The sequence below is a fragment of the Strix aluco genome, chromosome 27 (genome assembly GCF_031877795.1).
Source record: "Strix aluco isolate bStrAlu1 chromosome 27, bStrAlu1.hap1, whole genome shotgun sequence".
Taxonomy (NCBI): Eukaryota; Metazoa; Chordata; class Aves; order Strigiformes; family Strigidae; genus Strix; species Strix aluco.
The window spans coordinates 1492271-1513808 of NC_133957.1; the positions used below are offsets into that span (position 1 = coordinate 1492271).

Consider the following 21538-nt stretch of genomic DNA (forward strand, 5'->3'; position numbering starts at 1 on the left):
GGGTGAAGTGGGGGTGCCCCCGCCCCCCGCCCACACGTGTGTGATATTCGTGTGCGCGCACCTGCATGGGCACATCCATGTGGGTGCACACACGTGTGCGTGTCTGGGGCAGCACGTGTGTGTGATGGTGCGCACGTTCCCATGCGTGTCTACGCGTGTGTGAGCGTGTGCTCGTGACGTGCATCCCATGAGGGCCGGGGCCAGACAGGCAGAGCCGGCAGCAGCTCGACGGTAAAGGCACCCACCCTCGCCCCGCAGCCGCGCCCACCACCACCCACCCCACCCCACCCCTCTGGACATGACCTTCCCAGGGAGTCCCATGGTCACTGCTGGGCCCGTGGCCAGCACTAGCCACCAGCAGCAGCCCATGGAACCCAGCCCCAAGGTCTGGGAACCCAGCTGGACTCCAGTTCAGATCCTCTGGTCCCCCCCCAGGTAGCTCCTCACTGCCACCACCATGCTGAGGACCACAGAAAAGGAGACAACAGCCCTGGGGCGATGCTGCTTGAAACAAGACCACAACTTTATTTGAGCTAAAACCCCAATTCTGCTTTCTTTACAAAAGGATAAACATTTGCTCTCAGTACAAAAGGGAAGAAGCCCCAGGACCCAGGGGCTGGGCAGGGACCTCCGGAGCTCAAGTCATCTCCAAATTCCCAACTCTATACAAAACACCTCTGCAAAACAGGGAGGTTTGGCCAGCCGGGCTCGCAAGGCCAGTGGGACATCAAAAATAGTTGCCTGGATTTTCTTGAAATCAAAAATAGTTGCATAGCCTTTAAAAGTTATTGCTCATATAGAAATACAAAGGATGAGTTGGGAGCTGCCGGGCACGATCAGCCTCCAAAATCCAAAAAACGACCATGTTAAATATGTAGTTCAACATTAAATATGTAACCCCTCGGTTAAATACTTGCTTTCATCACCAGAAAATAGACTGTGAGGGCAGGAAGAAAATAAATTAAATAAATAATGGCTAATAAATAATCCTGGAGCAACAGCACTGCAAAAACCACATGTCTCCACAAAGCTAACTCCAACTAAGCACTTGGAAGTCAACTGGAAAATGAGGAGGTTATTTAGCACATTCCACATTTCATGTAAAATGGAAGGAAATAAATTAGACCCCCCCACACACAGTAAATAATAAATAAAACAGGAAATTAAGACACACTTCTTTTGGCAGGATGTGTTCAGGACACGGATCGTGATAAATGACACTACGAACCGTAAGACGTGGCCCTAGTCAGGAGCGAGGGTTCAGCTGAGAGCTCCTCTTCCAGCCGGGATATTTGTGCTCTGAAGGACCAACAGTCCCTTAACGAGGTTTCAAGGTCCATGTGCTTCTAATCTCATGCTGGTTGTGGGTCACGGGCGAGGTCTGAGGCTCAGAAGAGGACGGGCAGCAGGGCTCAGCACGGAGAGCGGTGGAGGGATCATCACGGAGAAGCTCCGAGCCCGGCTGGATGACAAGGATAAGGTTCTCCGTTGGGTGGGAAGCTTCAAGAAGGAGCAACCGTGTTGGTCTTCTGCAAGTGGTCCAGATCATTCCCACCTCTGCCAGTCCGCCTGGCCACGGCTGGACTGGGAAAACCATGATCCCATCAGAGCCTGCGGAAGGGGAACTGGTCATCCCGAGGGGCAGGAGGGGCTTGTCTCCACCTGATGAGAGACAGGGGTGTGCCCACCCCCCACCACCCCAAGGAGGGAGGACAAGGAGCCATCATGCCCTGACAAGGGACAATCCCAAGTGCTGGAGGGTGTTCAGGAAGAAAGTCCTGCAGGGTGAAGCCACCTCCAGGAGCATCTCTGGAACACAGGGAGCAGGAGGCAACGGCTCAGCTTTTGGCGGTGGCTGCTCAGAGTTCAGCTGTCGGGAAGGGTTCATGTGGCTCCTGGGGACAGCTCAGGAATCAGCAAGGTGGCACCAGTGCAGACCTGTTGGGAAAGGACCGGAGGGCCAGCAGACCCTTCCACAGCGATGTCCTGCAGAGATGCTCAGAAGTCCCTCACCCCGTAGCGACGATATCGCTCCAGTTGTGTCCGTTCTAGAAACAGCTCCATGACGCAGCTGAACTTCTCTCTGCGTCAAGATTTTGGGTCTAACTCTGATTTGCTACTCATTGAAGATGGCATTGAGCTGAGGCCCGGCCACGTGGTGTGGGTAGGACTCATAGCTCATGTCTATGGGGATCTCGTAGCGTGGCACCGTGTTTTGGAAGTGAGAGGCATGTCCGTGTGCTCCAGCCAGGCTGACTGAGGGATAGTGGGCCATGAAGGGGTAGGATTTATCCAGGTCTGGAGACCCATCTTGCTTCAAGGAGAAGTTCCCGCTGATGCTCAGGGGTGGCGTCAGGGGACCCTCGTAGGGGGGAGTGGTGCAGTCAGAGGGGTGGTTTCCAAAGGAAGCATCCACCAAGCTCTTGAAGGTCGGAGGCTTTAAATGCAGCAGATGCGTTTCCATGGTCCCGTAGGGTGGGCTAGGAAGCCCCGGGGACTGGTAGCTGAAGGAGTGGCTGGATATGGCCGATTCACACACCGGGGACTTATCTTCGTGCTTCTCCAGGAACAAGGTCTGCGGTCCCAGCTGCAGACACCCGGCCACCAGGTTGCTGGTGGGCTGGGACAAGCCCTTGCAGAGCATCTCCACGAAGCTCTTCCCTTCAGGAGTCTGCCCCGTCTCGAGCACCTCAGACAGAGCCCAGATGTAGTTCCTCGCAAGCCTCAGTGTCTCAATCTTGGACAATTTCTGAGTCTTGGAGTAGCAGGGCATCACCCTCCGCAGGTTGTCGAGAGCATCATTCAGGCCGTGCATCCGCGTGCGCTCCCGGGCATTGGCCTTCACCCGCCGGGCCCTGAACCGCTCCAACCTCGCCTTGGTCATTTTCTTCTTCTTTGGTCCTCTTCTCTTCGGCTTTTCCCCATCCTCCTCTTCCTCCTCTTCTTCCTCAATGCTGTCATGCTCCTCATTCAAGCCAGACATCATTGCAAAAGGACCTTGCCTTCCATCCTCCTCCTTCAGTTCATCTTTGGAGCTCAACGTTTCATCCATCCAGGCTTGGGTGCTCACAAGCTCCGCCATCTCTTTGGGCTTGGCATAGGTCTTGGTCATCTCTGATCTCTGCAACAAAGGGACAAGATGTTAATGAATTCCAGCAGAAACACTCAACACGCTGAGGATGTTAGGAACTGAGGTCAAAATGAGCTTCCAGAGACATCAACTGCTTTCTGTCCACCAATGGCACCTACAGAATCTATCAATCCATCACCTATCTATTTATCTACCTACAATAATTTCTGGTGAATTTTTGGGGGAGCCACTGAAGCCTCTCCCTGGGGCCCAGCAGCTCTTTTCCAGGGCTCAGGGCTTCCAACAATTCAATCTTGGGGTTATTCCCACTCATGAGTCCTTTCCCTCAGGGCTTCAATCCTGATCGTCACGTTGCAAGTTGAAAAAGGGAGCCTGAAAGTAAAGGTCCTCTGCCGAGCTGCCTCTGGAGATTTTCCCGCCCGAGCTCTTCTAACCTGAGCACATTCGCTTGAACCTTCGTTTCCCTCTGCCATAACGAACGCAGCCACACCGCACAAACCAGCCGGGGTTTCATGTTAATCAGCCCCCCAAATCCTGTCAGCGTGCCTGACTCATTTAATAAAGCTTAGCTGAAAGCAGCTTTGCTGCAAGTGCGCTGCCCCAGCCCTGGCTCCGCTGCCCCGTCCGCCCCACGTGGAAAATCCCACTTTTAATATGAGTGATGGGGCTTGCGGGCTGGATTAGGGTGTTAATTGCTGCTCACAGCCATCGTATCCCCGGAGGACCATGTGGCCCCAATTAACTCTTCGGCAGAGTAAGAGGGGTCTGTCGGATGCTGGGAAATCCGGTGGGCGAAGGTGGTGAAGGACCATCTTGGGGATGAATGGATGGATCTGGCTGAGCCAGGATGGAGCTGGTACCTTCTGCCGGCATCCTGGTGGGACCACGGGGCTGCGCCCGCTTTGCGTGGGGAGGGCAGCCCAGAAACGGCTGCGGATGGGCCCCCAAACCCCTCCAGGCTGCACTCTGAGCGTTTCCTCCACTCCACCCTGGGGGACCTCCCTCAAACGCAGCATCCCCGCCTGCAGCCCCCATCCCTCGCTGGTCCTGGGCACCAGAACCCACCCCAGAAGGAAATCACTCAGTCTGGGGCTCTGTTCAAGAGGCGTCTTCCCCGCTTTCCCGCACTTCACAGTGCAATATTCCCATGGACATGTTTCAGAACGTTGTCTCTTTGGAAATCCAGTTTGAATTTTTAGGGATTTTCCTCTCTTTCTCCGGAATTTTTTTTTTTTTTTTTTTTAAATTGAGGAAAGTAGGCAAAGAGGGAATTGCCTGATGAACACTCGGGTAGTTTCCCAGTTTCCCAAGTAAGGATGCTGTGGGAACCCACTGCGGAATGGGAAGCTTGTCCCGCCCCATTATTTCGGATATCTTTCCTTTTCAAACATCTCCATCCCCCATCGTCTGAAAGAACCACCAGAATCCCATTGCAGGAAAAAAACCCGCTGTAGCTGAAAACTTAATTTTCAAGTAGGGATGGCTCAGCTGGGGGCAGAGGGAGATGCTCTCCCTTTGTGTCACCAGGCACTGAGCCCCCATCCCAAACAAGTGGGGTCAATTCCTTCTCCTTTCCTGTAGGACCAGCAACTTGGTCTCAACCCTCCACTGGTTTCCTTCCAAGGGACTCGATTCCCCCAGAGGGGGACAGTTGGTTCAGGACAAAGACTGACGAACTCCAGCCCTGCACAGCCCCTGGCACCAAGACCCTGAGCCCAGACAGAACCACCCGAAGCAGAAGAAACCCAGAGGGGTGAGGAGGAGGATGCAGGAAAGATTCTGGCACAAGAGCCAGAGCCAAAACAGGCAGCTGGGGCTGGGAATTCATCACGGAGAGGGGCAGGAGGGACAAGACACCCCCAAGCAGACCAGGAAAATTAGGATTTACTTGAGATCTCTGCACCGTGTCCTGCCTGGGAACGCAGCAGGATGTGGCCCGGCTGGACGTGGACCTGGTGAGCTCTGGCTGCAGCACGGGTTAAAAACCCTACGGCCGCTCCATCGGCTTCAGCACGGCCAAGGGAGTGGCTACGGGGCCACCGGTGTCAGCCGAGTCCTGGACCCGGGACTGCCCAGAGCTCCCAGTCCCACCCATGGTCCCAGTCCCAGTCCCACCTTCAGCCAACTGGGGCATTTTTTTCGGAGGGGGGAGCCTGCTCAAGGGCAGCCCCGCAGCATCCCTGGGAATGGGGGAGGAAGGTGGGGGATGCTGGTTTCCTCGCTGCTGGGGTTCAGGAGGACTCGCGGGGGAAGGGGCTGTGCTTGCAGAGCACCGGCCCCCCCGACCGGGCTCCCCTCCCCGGGCTGCCCCCTCCGGGAGCGAAGAAATAAAAGCCGGGGACTGGAGCCGGTCCTTCATTCCCTCCTTCACCTTCATCACCTCCATCCCCAGCGAAAGCCCAGCCCCGACGTGGCCGGGGGTGACCGGCCCCGCTGCCAACCCGTGGCTGGGCAGAGCCCCCGGCACTGGGATCTCCCCCCCCGGCTCCGGGGCTGCGGCTCCATCCCTGACGGCTGCGGGGGGCCGGGGGGTGGCGGCTGGGGCTCGGTGCCGCCGGCTCCATCCCACCCTTCGTCCTGCACCCCCGGTGGCTCCCCTCGAAGGGCGCAGACCCCCCCCCTTCGCCCCGGGACGGGGTCCCGCTGCTCCGTCGGGGCCGAGCCCCCCGCGCCGTCCCAGGGGTTCGCCCGGGGAACCGGGGGCACCGAGCGGCCGCGGAGCCCCGTCGGAGGGGCCGATACGTCCCTTCGGGTCCCCTGCACCCCCGGGGAGTCCCGGTCCGCCCTTACCTGGGCACCGGAGCGAGTCCCCGCTGTCACTTGCCCGGGCTCATGGTGCCTCCAGCCCCGGGGGCGCGGGCAGCTCCCGCGGCGGCGGCACCGGCAGCTCCGCCGTCGGGCGGTTTTGAGAGCTCCGCGCTGCCGGCGGCTCCTGCCCGGCCGCGGATCCCGCGTGGCTCCTCCCACGGGGGGGAGGTGGCCGAGCCCAGCTCCTCCTGCCGCCCCACCGGGGCCCCGACAGCAACCCCGGGCATCCCCGGAGGGGTGTCCCCCGGTGGGCACCCCCGGTCCCTGGGCATCCCTGGATGGGTGTCCCTTGACGAGTATTCCCGGGTGGGTGCGTTGGCGGGGGTCCCCTAGATGGGCACCCTTGGGTGAGCATCCCTGGGATGAACACCCTAGGATGGGCACCCCTGGATGGGCATGATTGGATGAGCACCCCTAGATGGGCACCCCTGGATGAGCACCCCTGGGTGAGCATCCCTGGACCAGCACCCTTGGATGAGCACCCTAGGATGGACACCCTAGGATGGGTACCCCTCTGGATGGGCATGATTGGTTGGGCACCCCTAAATGGGCACCCCTGGATGAGCACCTCTGAATGGGCATCCCTGGATGGGCACCCCTGGATGGATGCCCCTAAATGGGCACCCCTGGATGGACACCCCTAAATAGGTACCCCTAGATAGACACCCCTAGATGGGCACCCCTGGATGGGCACCCTTGGATGGGCACCCCTGAATGGATGCCCCTAAATGGACACCCCTGGACAGGCACTCTTGGGTGAGCACCCCTAGATGGGCACCCCTGGGTGGACACCCTGGTTTGACACCTCTAAATGGGCACCCTTGGATGGACACCCCTGAATAGACACCCCTAAATGGACACCCCCAGATGGGCACCCTTGGATCGGCACCCGTGAATGGACGCCCCTAAATGGGCACCCCTAGATGGACACCCCTAGATGGACTCCCCTAGGTGGACACCCTGGATGGGCACCCCTAAATGGGCACCCCTGGGTGAGCACCCCTAAACGCTCACCCCTGAATGGACGCCCCTAAATGGGCACCTCTAGATAGGTACCCCTAGATGGGCACCCCTGGACGGGCACCCTTGGGTGAGCACCCCTAGATGGGCACCCCTGGACGGGCACCCCGCTTGCCCAGCACCAGGACAGACCCTGCCACACAGCTCCCTCCACTGGGGGGGGGGAAGGTGTGGGGTCCCTCATGGGGGTCCCCATCCGACAGGACACGGCCAAGCATGAGGTGACAGTGACCTGGGGCTGCCGGGGGTCTCAGACTTGGGTGTCACCACCCTCCATGTGCTGGGGGTTGGGGGGGGTTGGGGGGGCCAGGCCCTGGGTGACGTTGGCTCCGGCCCAGGTGCTGGGGGTGGGCGCGGGGGCTGCGGTTCCCTCCCCGCTGTAATGAGAGAGCAAAGGGGGAGTAATTAGTGGCTGGTACAGCCAGAAGGGGCCCGGCTGAGCTCTCGCTGCCCAGACAAGGGAAGGGGCCCCCGGGCTCCACAGCCCCCGGCCAGTGAGGGGGGGATGATGCAAAAAGACCCCCCCCCAATTAATTAAGGGACGGGCGTTACAGGGTCACCTTGTTCTGCCCCTCGGACCCGGAGCTCCAAGCGCGGGGGCTGCAGCCGCGGGGCTGGGGGTGGGGCTGGGCCCCTCTGAGCAGCGGGGCTGGAAGTGGGGGACAGCGATGACACCCCAAAAGTCATCCCCTGCTCCCCCACCCCCCCAACTCCATCCCTGCCAGGACTCTTGTCCCAGAGCTCAGCGTGGGACCCTCCCCGCACGCGCCAGCCCGCAGGACCCTTCACATTAATTTAGAGCGCTCGCAATCATGTCTTTGGGATTACAGGGAATACTAATTAATTCATTAGTGGTTTCGTGGCTTCCTTCCCACCGCCAGGCTGGGACGGGCAGGGCAAGCAGGAACAGATTGCGGCCAATAAATCTGCCTGTTGCCACACTGCCCGGCTGGGCGACGGCTTCATCCCCTCCCTGACAGATGGCTCCAACAGGTCTGGGCACCCGCACAAAGGGGCCGGTGGGCGCCCGGAGAAGGAAGGGGAGGGAGGGGGGGACACGGTGAAACCTCCCCCGGGGGCTGGCGGTGGCCCCCGGATGCCGGGAGCGGGGAGTGACCCCCGGGAGCGAGCGGGGCGACGGCGGGCGCATTGTCTGCCGGCCACGTGCCGCTGGCTAATCCCATTGTGCGGGGCCTTCGCATCTGTTGGGGTTACGGGCGGCTCTGGCCCCCCGGGACCGCGCTCGCGCAAGATGTTCGACCTTCCCGCTCCCGCCTCCATCACCAGCCCTGGGATGGGGCCCTCGGTGGGCAGAGATGGGGGGGCTGCGGCTGGGGTGGAGGTGCAGCCCCCCCCTGCCCCATGGTGGGTGGGTGCTGGGGGTCTCTGGGGTGGGTGGGAGGGAAGCACGGCCGGGTGTTGCCGTTCACCGGCCGGGCTCAGCCCCACATCCAGCCACAGTTGCACTGGTGACCCCTGAACCCTACTCTGTGCCCACCCCAGGGACCTCCCACCCTCCCTGAGAGCCCCCCACCCCATGTGCCGTATTCCCCTGTGTCCCCCCCCGACATGTTCCTCACCCCCCACATATCTTTCCATCCCTCCCAGGTGTCCTCCAGCCCCCATTTAACCCTCCCATCTCTTGGGGGTCATCCCCTCCGGTCCCCCATCCCCTGCAGGACCCCCAAATCTCACCCCGTCCCCCCCATCACTTTCCCACCACCCCACATCGCTCCCCAGCTCTCCATTCCCCGGGCACTGGGGGCTCCGGACACCATCCCATTGCCCCACACCCCTCTCAGCTCGGGGTCGTGGCTCAGGTCCCCGTCACCCCACATATCCTGCTCATCCTGAGCCTCAGTTTCCCTCTCTGCTGCGGGGCTCTGAGCGGTGCAGACCACGAGGGACAGGCTGCACCATCCCCATGACACCTGGAGAAGATGTGGCAGGTCCTGAGCTTGTCCACGTTGCCCCCATCAGTTGGCCACACGCAAGATGTCCCTCACCCCGTGGTGCTCTGTGGGGAAACCTCCCTTGGAGGCACCGTCCTTCTCAGCTGCCCCACGTCCTGGGGCTGCTGTCACAGGGAACAAGCCACAATCCTGACAGGGCTGAGGTGATGGGGGGGACTCAGGGGGACCTGGAGCAGGTCCTCCCAATGCCTGCAAGACATGCCAAAAGGAGCTACTTTTGGGGTGCTCCACCTTGATGCTGCTCCACCTTGATGATGTTACACTTCGGGATGCTCCATATTGATGATGTTCCACCCTGGGATGGTCCATCCTGGGATGCTCCACCTTGATTCTCCATCCTGGAATATTCCATCCTGGGAAGCTCCACCCTTGATGCTCCACCCTGGGATGCTCCACCCTGGGATGCTCCACCTTGTTGCTCCATCCTGGGAAGCTCCAACTCGATGATGTTCCACTCTGGGATGCTCCATCCTGGGATGCTCCACCTCGATTCTCCACCCTGGGATGCTCCACCTTGATGCTCCACCTTGGATCCTCCATCCTGGGATGCTCTACCCTGGGATGTTCCACCTCAAGTCTCCATCCTGGGATGCTCCATCCTGGGATGCTCCATCCTGAGATGTTCCACCCTGGGATGTTCTACCTCGATGATGCTCCACCCTGGGACACTCCACCCTGGGATGCTCCACCTCGTTTCTCCACCCTGGGATGCTCCATCCTGGGATGTTTCACCCTGGGATGCACCACCTCGATGCTACTCCACCCTGGGATGTTCCATCTGGATGATGCTCCATCCTGGGATGTTCCACCTCAATGATGTTCCACCCTGGGATGTTCCACCTCGATGATGTTCCACCCTGGGATGTTCCACCTCGATGATGCTCTCCTGGAAAGGGGATGAAGCCACCACCCAGATGCTCGTGGCTGGACACCAACCTGCACATACAAGGGGCAGAATTTGGAGATGATGAGAAGCGGGGGAAGCTCATTCACTCCCCCATCCCCATGTCCCACCAGGAGCCCAGGCCACCGCCCCCACCCCAGTGTTTCTCTCCATCCCCTAATCCCCCCGCCAGCCCCTGGCCTCCGAGGGGCCGCGGCCTGGAAGGGAGGGTAATTGCCAGAGTAAATATTGTGAAAGCCGACGGCCGCCCCGGTGCCGGCCGCCCGCCGCCCCCGCACCCGGGCTGGCATTCCTGGGCCTGTGCGGAAACGCAATTACCGCGTATTAACGGGGTCTAATTTAATCCCGGCAGCTGCGCCCGGGACAGCTGATTTGCATGACACTGGGGAATGCAATTAAAGAGAAATCAGGGGCTGGGGGGCCCGGCGGGGCAGTGGGGGGCTGGGGGGGCTGCGGCCAGCGCTCACTGACCCGTGTTTGTCAGTTTGAGCGATGGTGGCACCGGGGAGAGGCGGCGGGGGGGCTGTGACAAAGGGACGCTGTCCCTGGGGCCCCATGGCACCTCAGTTTTGGGGGTCTCCCAAGCCCCACGGGCACCATCCCGGGGGCCCAACCATGGGGTCCAGTTGGCTGTGGAGGGTGTTTCACCACCCTGATGGCTGTTGGTGCTGGAGAAGGGATGTGTCAGGCCTTGGGGACACTCTGTGGGGACCAGCTGTGTCCCCAGCCCTCGCTGCAGCACCCTTCCTGTCCCCCAAAACCCCCAGGCATGGGGCACAGAGAATGGGGGCACCCAGGGGTGCTCTGGAGATGTACGGGGCTGAGCGTCCCAGCCAGCTCCCTGCCTCATCTTCCCCTGCCCAGCCCAGGGCTGCTCCCCCAGCTTTCCCTTCCCTCCCCACTTTCTGGGGGTGCTTGAGCCCCTCGGTGCCCCCCGACCCATCTGGCCACTCCAGCATCAGCTCAGGTGAAGCCAGAATGTCCCCAGGGCTCGGTGGGTGGAGACCCTCTGGAATGCAGAGGGGTGCAATGCCCAGCACCTTCTCCAGAAAACGGTTTATCAGGGCAGGGAAAGAATATTTTCCCCAGCCCTGCTGAGGCAGAAACACCCCAAGGCTCAGCCCCAAGACAGGCTTTTCCCACGGTGGCAGCCAGGGGGGTGTCCTGGGTGGGGCGGGGACCCACAAACCTGGCTGCTGAGGTGCAGGATCCCACCCGCCATGTCCCGGTCCCGCTGCCCCACTCATGCATGTCCTGGGGGGTCCCCAGGCTGAGGGCAGCCAGTGTGGCACAGCGGCTCCACACAGAGCTGCCCCGGAGGGCACCTCAAAGAGGGGGTGCAGGCGAAGCACCCTGACCTGCTGCCAGGTGCAGGTGTCCGGGATGAGCCCTTGATGTGCCGTCCCCAGACCCCGTTTTACATCACAGAGAAGGGTCCCGGGTTGGTGTCCTTCGGGATGCGCAGGCAACATCTGCTCGTGGGCCGGGGGCTGCTCATTGTGGGCCAGGGGGGTCCTTCCAGCCCCGCTCCATTGCTCCTCGACAGCTCTGTGGGGGGGTTCCAGCCCCCTGGGCAGCCCTTCGCCCTCCCTTGAGCAGCTGGAGAGCTGGAGAAGGGGACGGGAGCTGGAGAAGGGGACGGGAGCTGGAGAAGGGGACGGGAGCTGGAGAACAGGACCTCTGGCTCCTGTTCACTCCGAAGCTCCCCAGGATGCTCAGCCCAGTGCCCACCCCCTCCCCTGCACACTGGAATTTTGATAAGGAGATATTTTGTGATATGAGGGCTGCAGGACACCCCCGCACAGCCCTGGGTCACGGAGCGGGAGCTGCACAGCTCCCAGAGGAAGAGCCACGGTCAGTCCCGGGTTGCTGCAGCGGTGATGGCCCACACAGCTCCAGGGCCACCATGTCACCCCGCTGCCCTCGGGGGTCGTGACGCCCCGGGGAAGGCCGCAGCCCCGTCACACGCGTGTGCAACGGTGCAGAGCCAGAAGCGGAACCGGCCGAGCGTTGGCCGCGCATCCCCAGGCGGGAGCTGACATCTGCTGGTAAGAAACCTCAGCAGCCGGCAGCCCCGTGGGGTGCCCCGCGTCCCGCTTGGGGTGCTCTCCACGCCCACAGCCAGGGCCCAGCACCAATCTGGGGGACGCCAGAGCCTCGTCCAGGCAGAAGTCCTCCAGGGGGTCGTCAGCTCGTGCAAACCGCTGCGTCCTCCACCATGTAGGGTTGGAAGCTGCACGGTCCTGGGGGTGCTGGGCAGATCTGGGAGCCGGGTCAAGGGGTACAGAGCAGCCCTGGGGTCACAGGACAGGTCTGGGGGACCAGGACACTGGGTACAGCACAGCCCTGGGGTCACAGGACAGATTTGGGGTTCCAGGACTTTGGGGTGCAGCACAGCCCCAGGGCCCAGGACTTTGGGGTGAGCATTGCCCTGTGCACCGCACAGCCCCCCATCCCTGGGTGGCACCACTGGCACAGCCCCAGGGTCCCCCCGCAGCCACTTCTACCCCTTAAACCCTCGAGGGGGGGGGCACAAAAAGACCCGTGTGGGCATCGGTGAGGGGGTCTCGGCCTCTTGGGGGCTGCTGGGCTCTGCCCAGAGCTTGCCCCAAAGCCCCCCGAGACCGGAGTCTCCTGTCCCCTGCCCCCAGCCAGGCTCTGCAGGAGGAGGAGGAGGAGGAGGAAGATGCCTTGGCACAGGCGGTGACACTGCTGCCTGGACGGCAACCACGGGCCCCAGATGTTGAGCTGCGGGCACGGCTTTGCCGGGAGCCGCCGTCTCTGCCCGTTTGGCAACTTCCTCGCCCAGCTGCTGCCCCCCGCTCCTCCGGCTCCACAGCCGGGGCCACCGTGCCCCCCCCACCCCCGGAGCATCCCTGGACCATTCCCCCAGGACCGACGACGGCGAGGAGCTGCCACGGCACCTGGTCCAGCTTGGCCTCGACCCAGGCGTGGAGATTTGCCGGCATCCCCAGGAGCACTCCGCGGCTCCGTGCCGGCGCGGGGGGAACATCCCTGGGGAAGAGGAGCCCCCGCAGCTCCACGGGCACCGGGATGCGGCCAAGGAGCTGGAGGGGACAAGCAGGGTCAGAGCAGAGCATCCCCCAGGATGCCCAGCCTCCCTGGGGATAAAGGGTTGCTCTTTGCAAAGAACATGGATTTTTCTGAGAATTTACAAGCAAATCTATTAATTAGTTTATGAGCTAAAATTAATTAGAAATGGGTCCTCTAAGGGCTGCTGCTCCGTGTCAGGTCGTTAGGTCCGGCTGACAGTAATAGCAGTAAATTGAGTTAACTGAAATAATCGCGGTGACGTCTCCCAGCCAGCTGGGCCGGCTCCAGGCTCAGCGCGGCTCCCAGCTCCAAATTCAAACCGCACGTGGAGGCTGCGCCCGCGGGTGCTCCCGAGGGGACCCGAGCAGGAGGTGACGTCCTGGGACACCGCGGTGCCCACTCGGCAAAAGGAGGGCGAGCCAAAAACCCCCCTGTGAGCTGCCCCCCAGCACCGCGTCCGTCCCCACCTCCCGCCTACGGATGCTTCAAATGCGGAAAAAAAGATGCCGTAAAGCCTTAGAGATGTCGGGTGGAGGTTGGCCCCCAGCCCCAGTACCCCGCAGTGCCCCCCATTGGGCACCCCGCAGTCTTTTGCAGTCACCAACTCCCAGGTAGCGACATCCAGCTGCCCCGAGCTCAGAGGTTTTCTGCTCAGCCAAAACCAGGCCCCTTTTTAAGGTCAGTTCTCAAGGTTTAGGGACAAGGCCACACCTCGCTTTGTGCGGCAGGCGAACGCGAGTGAGCCTTTCACGCCGGATTACACCGCCCGGCACAAACCCAGGAGGGCTCCGTCAGCCGGAGTCTAATTTAAGCTCCGCTCCATCCCCAGCAAATCCGTCGCTAATAACGCACTAACCCACCTCGGGGAACAATTACGGGGCGAGGAGCTGTCAGGAATAACTTGTGCCATCTCCCCGGGGACATCCCACTCTGCGGAGAGCGGCCCAGCTCACGGTGTCCCCGCCAGGAGCCTTTTCCTGGGGGAAAAAAAAATTAAAAAGAGAAAAAAAGCTGTTTTTTAAGATGAGATTTCTCTCACCTGCGGTGAGAAGCGGGAGGTGGCCGCTGCAGTTGTCGCTGCATATGTTTATCCACCCCCTCCCGCTTCCCTTGGCCAGCTCGGAGGTGGACTTTGCCATCTGAGAGCTCCTCTGCGCTTGCACAACGCACCTTTCCCCTGCGAAACCGTGCCCAAAAAAAAAAAAAAAAAGCTTTATTTACTCCCAAAGCTGCCCAGAAATGCCGGGAGGGAGGCGGTGGTGAGATGTGCGCAGCAGCTCGCACCCCTGCGCCCAGCTGGAGCCAGAGCTGCCAGCCCAGGGGAGGAGGAGGAGGCAGCTCTTCGCGCAGGGACGGGGCATTTGCCCGCTCCGGGAGGTGCTGGGTTTATTCCTACAAGGAGTTTATTGGGAGAAAAATCATCAATTTAGGGCATCCCACCACCGGTGAAGAGATGAGGTGGTGGGTGACCAGGTTTTGTCTGTCCTCCAAGCAGAAGCCGTGGGATTCTTCTCACTGGTCTCCCCAGCTGGAAACCAGTAAGCACTGGTTCAGCAGCGTGCCCCGGTTGCGCGCGGATTTGGGGGTGCGACTGAAAGCTGCACCCCACGGAGCTGAGCCCTTCTCGGGACGGCTCCGGGCTTATCCCAGACGGCTCCGTGTCTCTCTGGAGCATCCCACGAGTCTGAAAAAACACGGAGCTTCTTCCTCCCCCGTTGCTGGGAAGATCACCCGCTGCCCACGGAGCTGCCAGCATCATCCTCATCGCCATGGCAACCAGGCAGCCCCCCCCCCCCCCCCCCCCCCCCCCCCAGCAGGTTTTTGGCAGAGCGGGGGGTGTCAGAGCTGCAAATCCAACACCCCAGCCCCCACAGGGCGTCCATGCGTGGGGGAGGGGGGCAGGCACAGCCGCATTTCGGACCTGCCATGGCCAGGGTGGGGCACAGCTGGGGACAAGGACACCCCGAGCGGGAGGACAACCCCCCCCCCAGGGCTGGTGGTCACCCCCTGAGTGATGAGCGGAGGGAAAGGGGTGAAAGCCGGTAGCCCCAAGGAGGACAGAAGGTGCTGGATGAGGCAGTGGTGGGCAGCCTGTCCCCACGCACCCCCCCAAAGCCACCCAGTGTCACCTCGTGTCCCAGCCCCACCCACACCCGGAGCGCCAGGACACCCCAGAGCATCATCGTCCCTGCGCTGGAGGTGGGGACACTGAGCTGGGGACCACCCCGGGCACCCCGAGAGAGGCCCATGAGGACCAGGCAGAGTAGAAGGGGGTGGGAAGCGCCCCGGGAGCTAACGAACCTCACTAATGAGGGACAGAACGCCTGGCACCCCAACCCTGGGGGGGAATGAGAGTTTGGGGACAGGTTGGGGTCTTGGGGTCTGTCTTTGCAGGGCGGGCGCAGCCGGGCCGAGCGGGTTTATCTGGAGCTGCTGCCTCCGTCTGGCAGCAGGATTGTGCCCTTGGACCAGACCAGCGTGGGGCCAGGTCTCAGCCCCTCACGGCCACGGGTACAGGCAAAGAGCAGGCAGGACAGGACAGGCAGCAGTTAGGGGGTTGCTTTATTGGGAGCTTTGGGCTGGAGCGACGGACGCACGAGGCGTGAGAAGAGCCGCGGGATGAGCTGGGAGACAGGGAGCTGCGCGATGCTCATGCGGGGATGCTCAGAGGGAGGAGGGGGACGCATCCTGCTCCCCAGGGAGCGTGCTGGCACCTGGGACCAGCCCTAGGAGGGACCCCAAATCGCACCATGGAGGGGGAGCCAGTCCTGGGTCCTCCACTGCCCCCCAAACCTGCTCTGAATCGGCCCTCCCAGCCCAGCGCTGGCTCCAGACGAGCCGCCGTGATGCAGAGGGGTGTGGAGGTCCCTGGGGTGGGGTCAGGGGTGGGTTGGTGGGGTGATGGGGAGGTGTGAGGGGGTGGGGGGGAGATCTGGTGGGGTGTAAGGGAGGTTTGGTGGGGTGTAAGGGAGGTTTGTGGGGTGTAAGGGAGGTTTGGTGGGATGGAGGGGGGGGTTGGTGGGATGTAAGGGAGGTTTGTGGGGTGTAAGGGAGGTTTGTGGGGTGCAGGGGAGGTTTGGTGGGGTGTAAGGGAGGTTTGTGGGGTGCAGGGGAGGTTTGGTGGGGTGGAGAGAAGGTTTGGTGGGGTGTAAGGGAGGTTTGTGGGGTGCAGGGGAAGTTTGGTGGGGTGTAAGGGAGGTTTGTGGGGTGCAGGGGAGGTTTGGTGGGGTGGAGGGAAGGTTTGGTGGGGCGTAAGGGAGGTTTGTGGGGTGCAGGGGAAGTTTGGTGGGGTGGAGGGAAGGTTTGGTGGGGTGTAAGGGAGGTTTGTGGGGTGCAGGGGAGGTTTGGTGGGGTGGAGGGAAGGTTTGGTGGGGTGTAAGGGAGGTTTGTGGGGTGCAGGGGAGGTTTGGTGGGGTGTAAGGGAGGTTTGTGGGGTGCAGGGGAGGTTTGGGTGCTCAGTTCTCAGGGCAGGAGCAGAGAAGGAGCCGGGCACGGTCCTGGGCAGCCATGGAGGTCAGGGGGGGGCTCCCAGTGCCCCCAGGAGAGCATCCCCCCACCCAACCCCCAGCCCTGAGCTGCATCCCTGCCTGGGCCAGCACCCCCCGTGTCCCCAGGCTCCCCGGGAAGGAGGGGACTTACTGTGCCAGCTGCTCGCTGGTCACCTGGAAGAGAGAAAACACCAAAGAGATGAGACCTGGCCCAGTGGCACCATCCCACCCTCCCGGGAGCACCCAGTTGGGCCCCCAGCACTCACCCCACTACATCCCCCACCGGCATCCAGCGTGAGGGGGTGGGAAGGAGCTGGGGACACCTCTGTGGTGACATCACTCCTGTCCCCACAGAGCCCTCCCGTCCCCCATTGCTCCCCTTTCCCCGCTCACCCGATGATGTTGGAGCTCAAAGCCTTCAACAGTTTGTCCAGCACGTCAACGAGAAGGTTCAGCACCCCCTTTCCAGCCCTCTCGGCTGCTTCAACATCTGCGGGGAGAAACGGGGTTACTCCAGCACCCCGATGTGCCCATCCCCTCCACGGTACCTCCCACCCACCCACCGAAACCGGTGGCCCTGACGCCCGGCACGTCTTGGCCCTTGCGCTGACCCCCCCGGCCCCGAGGGAGCTGCCTCTTGCTGGGGGGTTTGTGGGGAGCTGGGGCTGCTCAGACCCCACGTGCCACGGGGGTGCGACCCACGCGCTTCCCCGCCTGCCGTGGGAGGAAGAGAGGGATGCAGGAACAACCCCACCTTGGGCACAAGAGGAAAAAACCCAAAGATTTGCTCTTCCCCTGAGGGCTCGGGGTCTTTGGGGGGGTCCCAAACCTCGTCCTTGCAACCCAGCCACCAGACCCCCAGGATTCACACGCGGGACCCCGACTCACCGGGGCTTGTGGGGGTCGTCTCATCCAGAGGTTCTGCAGGAGGAAGAGAGACGGCATCACCCTCTTCGGTGGGGTGTCAGGACCCCCCACTGCACCCAGGACACCCCCATTCTGCACCCAACCCCTTGAAAAGATGGCCTGACCCCCCTCCTGCACCCCCCGGGGACCACCCCTGTGCCACCCCACGTCCCCGTGGGGACCTGCCTGACTCCTGGCCAGTAGCCAAGCTGCAAGCGAGCCCGGCCAGCAGCAGGACGACCCAGAGCTTCATCACGGCGGAGGATTTGGGACGACAACCACAGCCAGGAGCACCCCAGGGACGAGCCGGGGCCAGGCCCTGGCCCTTATGAAGGCGACCAGAGATGGGAGGGCTCGGGGCCACACGGGATTTTCCAGGTGTGGGAAGGTGCCTGTGCCCGGGCGCCCAGCCAGGGGTAGGATCGGCCCAGATTAGCCTGGATTAGCCCCACAGCCCCTCCGGGCAGCTCAGCCAGCCCCGCTGCCAGCCCCAAACCAGCCCCAGCCCCGTTCCCAGGGCTCCCGACCCCTCTGTGTGTCGAGCAATTCCCGAGTCCTCAAAGCCCCAACACCTTGTGTAGCTCCGTGGCTCCCACTACATCATCCCAGTACACTCCATAGCACCCCAGTACACTCCACAGCACCCCAGTATACTCCACAGTCCTCCAGTACACTCCATAGCACCCCAGTACACTCCACAGCACCCCAGCACACTCCACAGCACCCCAGTACACTCCACAGTCCCCCAGCACACTCCATAGCACCCCAGTACACTCCACAGCACCCCAGTACACTCCACAGTCCCCCAGTACACTCCATAGCACCCCAGTACACTCCACAGTCCCCCAGCACACTCCATAGCACCCCAGTACACTCCACAGTCCCCCAGCACACTCCATAGCACCCCAGTACACTCCACAGCACCCCAGTACACTCCACAGTCCCCCAGCACACTCCATAGCACCCCAGCTCACTCCACAGCACCCCAGTACACTCCACAGTCCCCCAGTACACTCGTGTTCACCCCACAAGCCTCCCACACCCTCCCATGCACTCCACGCTCTCCAAGCCGCCCCCCCCAGCTCACTCCCCAGCTCCTCGGCTGCCGGCCCTGCAGCCACAGACCTTTCTTGCTCATCACGGAGCAGGGTTTTGGCTCCAGCGCTCTTATTTCTCACCACTTGAGAGCTAACGGGCAGTGCAGGGACGCACGGGAGCCGCGGAGCCTTGGCGAGGTGGAGGGACACACGACGCCAGCGCAGCCCTGGCCCCGGCAGGGAGCGGGGATGCCCAGGGGGGTGGTGGGGATCCTCACGAAACACGAGGAGACGACGGCTCCGCTCGGGAATTGGGGCAGAGCTGGGCGCGCCGCGGGGCAGCGGGATGGGGACGCTGCGGGAGCATCCTCGTGGGCCAGTCCAGCTCCTTATTTCAGGGATGAGCGGGGCAGAGCACCTCTCTCTGCTTTTGGGGCTGCGGGTTGAGCTCAAGAACATCGTCACTGGTTCAAGGGACTCGCTGAGCCCACGGGGGTTGGTGCTCTGAGGCCAAGGGCGCGGGTTGGAGCACGGGAGGAACCACGAGCTGCCCGAGACGAAGACAAGCCACGGCTCTGCGGCGAGAGCCGAGCTGCCGTCAACTGCAAAAAACCTGGATGAATAATCTCCCCGGCGCTGTTTAGCAAACAAACCCCGTCCGGAGCGTACGTGAGGCGGGGAGGGAGGGAGCCGTCACGTCTCTCCAGACACGGAAGGCACAGCCCGGCTCGACAGCCCCGTGTCGGCATCGCGCTGCGGCCAGGGCAGCCGAGCGTGACCCGCCGGCACAGACAGCGCGGCCGGGAGGGATTCATCGGGGGGGGGGGGTGTCAGATCTCTGGGCTGAAAACGCAGGAAAAAGGTTTTAGTGAAAGTTTAGGGGAAGATTTATGGAGGCGCTGACAGCCCTGGGAGGGCGGGGGGTACCCAGGGATGTGTCCCGGGAGGTGTTCTGGGCCCTGGAGGGGGGTGGATGGGTGCTGCTGGGGTGCCGTAGCAAACCCGTACCCAGGACACGGGCCACGCTTGCAGCTCCTGCCTTCTCCCCTGCCCCCCCCAAACAGCTCATGCTCCCCGTGGGAAGATGCTCCCACAGCTCGGCCACATCATTCCTCCAGCCCCTGGGCAAGCAGACGCTCCCAGCTCTCTCTGCATCAGGCTGTGGGTTGTTCATCCTCGAATTTAAATGCTCTCACGATCTCAAGTCTTTTCTTTCCAGTCTAAAACCTGCCAAATCGCATTGTCCCTGCTCAGGTGGGCTCTCAGAAATCGCACGGCCTCTTTGCGACAGCCCGGAGCTCAGAGGAGAGGACACTTAATCCCTTTGCACCCATAAATCACCGTCCCCGGTCCCAGGCAGGGCCTTGGCTGCCTCTCGGCTTCAGAGATGGGGGATAAATCCTCGGTATTTTCCATTTATTTCTCTGCCCAGTGCCCGAGGGAGGATTTGTGCCACACACCCGGCTTCTCTGTTTATTCCCAGTGGGAAGAGGAGGGAGAGCACCCAGCTCTGCCCTGGGGTGAGATTTCAGGCACCCGGATACAGGGTGCGGAGCCAAAACCCCCAGCGGGGGAGCGGGTGGCAGCTGAGATCCTGACTTGGGGAGATAATTCCCAAATCGCCGGCGTGGGGAGGCCGGGGAGCTCGGGTGCTCTCAAGAGTAACTTCATTTTGATGCGGCACCATTCACAAGCTACCGAATCCCACCGGATTCATTCATCACTGCCCTAAAAACACCCGGCTCCGGTCTCAGAAGCACCGAGGGCTTCAACATTTGCATGAAATGTGATTAAACTGTTGCTCTCTTTTCCCTGGGTTCGGCAGCGAAGCTGGATGAAGATGTCACGCCGTGTCCCCAGCGCCGTCCTCGTCGCCAGCTCCCAGTGGTTCCTCCATTCGGCGCACTGGTTTGCAGCCCAGTCCAGTTCCTGCAGGCGCTGTGGGGATGGGGCTGGTCTCGGGCACCCCCAGCGATGGGTAACCTGGTGCTGAGCTCCGGCCGTTCACCCCCAAGGCTTTCTCGGAGGCGGAGGAGGGTTGATTTCTCGGATGAGCTGGGGGACCCGGAGGGCACGGGAGGGGGTTGCTGCCCCAGCTTGCAGGAGCATCCAGGTTTGGGGGTCCCCACACAGACCCCGCTGCAGAGACCGGGGGCAGGGGGCGGATAAAGCGCGGCCCTGGGCAGCCTGAACCAGCGTGGAGCTGGTTGGGACCGTCCCCCACCGCGGGACCCACAGCCAGGACGGGCTGCGGGAGCCAGCCTGGGTGCCGGAGGGGCTGGGGGCTAATCCAGGATAATCCCAGTTTTGGCTGCTCTCCACAGGGAAACCCTGGGGTTTGTTTATCCATCAGGACTTTTTTTTTCCAGTAACTCCAGCGCCGATGCCCCGGGACTGGCGCCATCCTTGCACCCGAGAGCGGAGGGTGGTGGATCACCGCTGTGGTGGGCAACTGGGGTGAGGACCATGAGAGCCCAGGGAGGAGGGGGACCATGGTGGCTCCTTCCTGAGGTCATGGGGTGACTTGTCACCTGTCCCCTGGGTAGGTCTGGAGGGGCAGGAGCAGAGCTGGACCCTGAATTTGTGGCTCAGGACCGCTTTGGGGTGAACCCTGCGGGAGGTTGCTGGGGTGCCCAGCCAGCACCCACCACCCCCCACCCTCCAATTCGGGGCCGTGCCCACATCACCTGGGGCAAAAGCCACCAACAACGTTGTGGTGGCAGCGGTGGCAGCGTGGGAGGGATTAAGGAGCTGTCGGTGCAGACCCACCATCGTTATTCAGTTCCTTCAGACACCCAGACCTCGGGGGGAGGAGAACAACGAGCCAGAAAGAAAAGGTGGCAGGAAGATGAAGAACAGGCCTGGAGCCATGAAGTGCCCAGATAAGGAAACAGAAGGAGGCTCAGCAGGGCTGAGAGAAGATGGAGAGGCCAAAAAAGTCCCGAGCAGCACCCGCTGCTCCAGCCCTACCCCCTGGGCTTGCACCCCAGGGGACACATGTGGCCAGGGGGGGCCACCACGGGTCCCCAGCCCTGCCGGGAGCCCTTGAGCAGGGGTGGGGTGGGACCTGGGCGCTGCAGGGGCAGGAACCCCCCAGGCTTGGTGGCAGCTCCCCTGTCCCCAGGGCAGACGCGGAGCTGAGTGGAGCCCCCCAGCGCTTTGCGGAGGGCTCATGCTGGGGGTCTTCACCCCAGAGGGGGTGGGCAGGGCTGGATCCCACCCCCCCCAGCAGCTCCAGGCAGGGTCAGAGCCACCAT

At 62.1% G+C, this 21538-nt stretch overlaps 1 protein-coding gene and 1 long non-coding RNA gene across 2 annotated transcripts; both read right to left on the bottom strand.

Moving 5' to 3' along the window:
• Nucleotides 1-502: 502 nt before the first annotated feature.
• On the bottom strand, nt 503-6038 carry NEUROD4 (neuronal differentiation 4). The gene is made up of 2 exons (XM_074807724.1): nt 5882-6038; nt 503-3121 (listed from the first exon to the last, which is right to left on the bottom strand). The coding sequence occupies exon 2, from the start codon at nt 3110-3112 to the stop codon at nt 2117-2119; it is 996 nt and encodes a 331-aa protein (XP_074663825.1). The 5' UTR covers nt 3113-3121; nt 5882-6038; the 3' UTR covers nt 503-2116.
• Nucleotides 6039-15491: 9453 nt separating this feature from the next.
• Nucleotides 15492-17259, bottom strand: LOC141915752 (uncharacterized). The gene is made up of 4 exons (XR_012621012.1): nt 17227-17259; nt 16732-16828; nt 16490-16512; nt 15492-15576 (listed from the first exon to the last, which is right to left on the bottom strand). It is a non-coding gene; the product is annotated as an uncharacterized LOC141915752 (long non-coding RNA).
• Nucleotides 17260-21538: the final 4279 nt, after the last annotated feature.